At 29.8% G+C, this 3,845-nt stretch overlaps 1 protein-coding gene across 1 annotated transcript; it reads left to right on the forward strand.

The window, feature by feature from the left end:
- The first annotated feature begins 2,122 nt into the window (after positions 1 to 2,122).
- LOC107876872 (cold and drought-regulated protein CORA) lies at positions 2,123 to 2,584 on the forward strand. Its single transcript, XM_047404665.1, has one exon. It carries the CDS (start codon positions 2,123 to 2,125, stop codon positions 2,582 to 2,584), a length of 462 nt encoding a protein of 153 aa, XP_047260621.1.
- The last annotated feature ends 1,261 nt before the right edge of the window (positions 2,585 to 3,845 follow it).

Here is a 3,845-nt window from a genome sequence, read left to right on the forward strand (position 1 = left end):
ATTATTATAAATAACTACATTGATTTAACTAAAATTAAAGATGAATTAGTAAGTTCAATTACGATTTCAATTAATCTCAATAATTAAATGATCAATTAAGTGTTTCATCCTTAGTAGAATAATTAATTGACCAATTTTATTTTAAATGATTCAAATTAAACCATTATTAGTAATTACTATATTGATTTAACTAAAATTAAACATGAATTAATGAGTTCACTTAAACCAATATTTATTTTTGTACCTTAAACCAAACGGCCCCTAAAAGAATAAGGCCATTAGACCCAACTCCACAAATCTTGTCCTAAGTTAATTTGGATTTTTGGTTCATCTTCACCTATCCTAATCTAAATACTTGGGTTTTTGACCCATAACCTGTCGTAATCTAATCATTCGGGTTTTTGGCCCACAACCTGTCCTAAACTATCTTCTTGGACCTTTGGGGGCCCAAAATCTGCTTCACCTGTATTAGATTACAACTTCGACTTCGAAGCCCCAAATGAATAAATAAATAAATAAATGGTTAAATGAATAAATACAAATAAGATAATAATAAAAATCAAAACTTTTCAAGTCTCTTAGTGGCCTCATGAATGGGTTTTGACCCATTTTTGTTCTTCGTCTATCTTCTATTACCCGCATACCGTATAATCGACTTTTGGACTTAATCTTTGAAGAGGTGGGCCTGATTGGCCCACTATGACATGCAACGGAAAAGGAGTTCATTTGGACTTCAAAGCAGATTCATGCAAAAAAAAAGATACAGGAATTAATATGTGTTCAAAAATTTTGCACTTAATAGATAAATGATGAAATGAAAAAAAAAAAACATTCTCATGCATAAAGAAATAGTAAACTGCGATATCAAAATAAATTAAGCTATCCAATGAAAATAAAATTAACCCATATAACAAAGAAGAAGGTGGAGACTAACTTTTAAGAAAATGAATCCTTAAACTCCAACTAAGGCGACATTATCGACAATTCATACTTTCAAATTATGGCCAATTTTAGAGAAAACAAGTAACGACCTATGATTTGTCATTCTAAGACATCGTTGATTCTCTTTTGATATTATGAATCAAAGATAGACACGAATCGTCTTTACATTAAACAAATAGCACATATAACAATTCAAAAGGAAATAAGAAAATTAGAATAAAAGTTTAATATGAAATATCGTTATGTGTTATGTGCCGCATGTGGCTAGTTTTTTTTCTTTTTCTCTTTTTTCCAATATTAGTTTTGGTAATGTTTTTTGTTTGTTATTTTTGGTAGAATCTTGAAGTTTGAGAATTCCATGTAATTACATATGTGATGTGTACAAAATGCTTCGATATATATCATTTCTTTGAGCTCCTCCCTCAGGCCTCAGTTCAATTCTTTTCTTTTTCATGTAGATAATGTAAAGAATTTTTACACGAACAAGTCGCTCATACATGTTGTAATCGATAGTAATTTATTTTAATTTTAAAATTATAAATTTCAATTTTATGTGTAAAAGTTCTTATAAGATCCTTTCAATAATATGATGATATAAAATACTTATAATATATTTTATCCCGTCAGTGTATTCGTACGTATATAATTAATAAAACTCTTTAATTTTAGATCATCCAAGAAGCATATACCAGCTCAGGTAAAATTGATGACAATTTTAATGTGTTATGTATGTAATTCAAGCTCAAGAAGCATATGCAAGTTGCTGATAAAATGTTGTTCAACTTATTTAACGTGTTACATGTGGCAATACATTATATTCAACTCAAGTAAAACTTTGTTGACTAAAGTTCCCTTCCTCTCTTGTTAATTAGATTTTTTTTTCTGTATATAGGATAAAATTTTCCAACTTTGGTATTGTTTTCTAGTAAATCATCTTTCACCTTCCAACAACTGCTAATTTTATATGAATTCATAAAAATATAAACAACTCCGTGGGGCTTAACTAGCTTACCAAATACAAGTAAAAAAAAAAATCCGCATGCATTATTTGCACATTTATTAGTATTTTAATTAATCAACTTGATAAGTTCCAATATTATTTTAATCCTGCTTATCGCTACTTAATAATGTAGTTAACCAGCACAATTATCCAACATCAAACAAAATCAATAACTCTAACATGGCATCCATTTTCTCTTGTTTATGTAGCGGAGGGTTCGAAAGGGATCGAAGTATAAGGGGCGATTGGAGCTTTCCTCATTCACCTCCGATAGATCCTGATCTATCTGATGTTGAAGAAGATGATGAATATTATACGTATCCCCAAAAAAATGCAACAAATACAGTTGCTTTAGGAGGGTCCACCACTAAAGTCGTCTATACAAATGATGATGAGGGTGGTGGTGATAGTGGTATATACATTAGTGACGAGGGTATTTATTATGAGAGTGGTGAGAATAACTCCGTTAATGATAGTGTTAACGGCATTTATAGTACACCAACGGGTGATGGTGGCTATGAGTATGATGATGGTGGGTACGATGGTGGTGATGGATATGCTAGTGGTGACGGAGAAGAAGAAGGTGGCGGAGATGATGATGACAATAGCTACAATGGCGGTGGTGGTTATGAGATTGCATGAGAAAGCAATTACGTGTCTGAGCCGGGAGTCTATCGGAAACAACCTTTCTACTTCTCCTGAAGTAGTGGTATGCACTGCGTACCTCTTACCCCCAAACCCTCACTATGTGGGAATACACTGAGTTTATTGTTGTTGTTGTTATCTAAGCCATGTTATATGTTCAATATTTCTCATCATTAATCTTCTTCTTATTTAATGATTTTGGGGTATTCAAGATTGAGTTTAATTATATACTACATGTTAGTGTGTAATTTTCTTTTACTCTATCAAGTTATATCCAATGGTGTGTGTATTCATAAACCCCATTAAATGTATCTTCTCAGGATATAATGATTTGAATTTTGAACCCACAACTTTACCTTTTGTTAGTATGAAAAATTTCTTACACTATTAATCAATTTCGAAGAATACCTATAGTATAGATAAGTTTTTTTTTTTAAATGTGTATTTTTAATCTTGAAAATTAGAGGGATTATCTAGCTAATGAAAATTATTATTAGTCCGTCCGTCTCATATTACTTGACATGTTTGTCTTTTGCACAATTTATAAGGAAAAATTTATAAGGGTTGTAAATTGATTAATATGATCCTATTAAATTCACATTAAATATTGTCATTACCTATTTGAGCTAATTATTTTTATTAAATTACTAAGGGTAAAGTTAAAAAAAAGCATCCAATTATCTCTTGATTCTTTAAACATATCAACTATTTTGAGATAATTTTTTTTTTTGATAAAAATGTCAAGTAATATGAGATGAAGGCAACACAGGTTATGACAAAACCTTATGAATTTTACAACTATCTTGAAAAGTTACTCTAGGATTCTTCTTTGAGGTAATCCCAACACTTGCAACTTTAGAAAAAAAGTTCAGATGAAGAAATGGAAAAGGCCCATTGGCCTATGACCCTATAGGAAAAATTTCAAAAATAGCAACTCTGTATTCTTAATTATAATTTTTATAGTAACAGTTTTATAATTACGAAAAATAGCAAATTGTATTTATATTTAAGTAAAATATTGCTATATAAATACATATACAAATATATATGTATTACTCATAAATACATATGCACAACTGAAAAATACATATTCTTCTATTACTATGAAGTGGGTAAAATATTGTTAATTTTGCTATAAGTTGTAATTTTAAAAAAGTATTACTATTTATTGTAATTATAATCTTAAGAATGCTAATTTCTGTAATTTTTCGATCCTATATTAGGCAAAGCCCACTTTTTCGTTTCGTTGGAACCCCGT

The sequence above is a fragment of the Capsicum annuum genome, unplaced genomic scaffold, assembly GCF_002878395.1.
Source record: "Capsicum annuum cultivar UCD-10X-F1 unplaced genomic scaffold, UCD10Xv1.1 ctg65715, whole genome shotgun sequence".
NCBI lineage: Eukaryota > Viridiplantae > Streptophyta > Magnoliopsida > Solanales > Solanaceae > Capsicum > Capsicum annuum.

What these genes read in the sequence shown, in the direction of transcription:
- LOC107876872 (XM_047404665.1), top strand. Translation starts at nt 2,123, where the DNA reads ATGGCATCCATTTTCTCTTGTTTATGTAGCGGAGGGTTCGAAAGGGAT.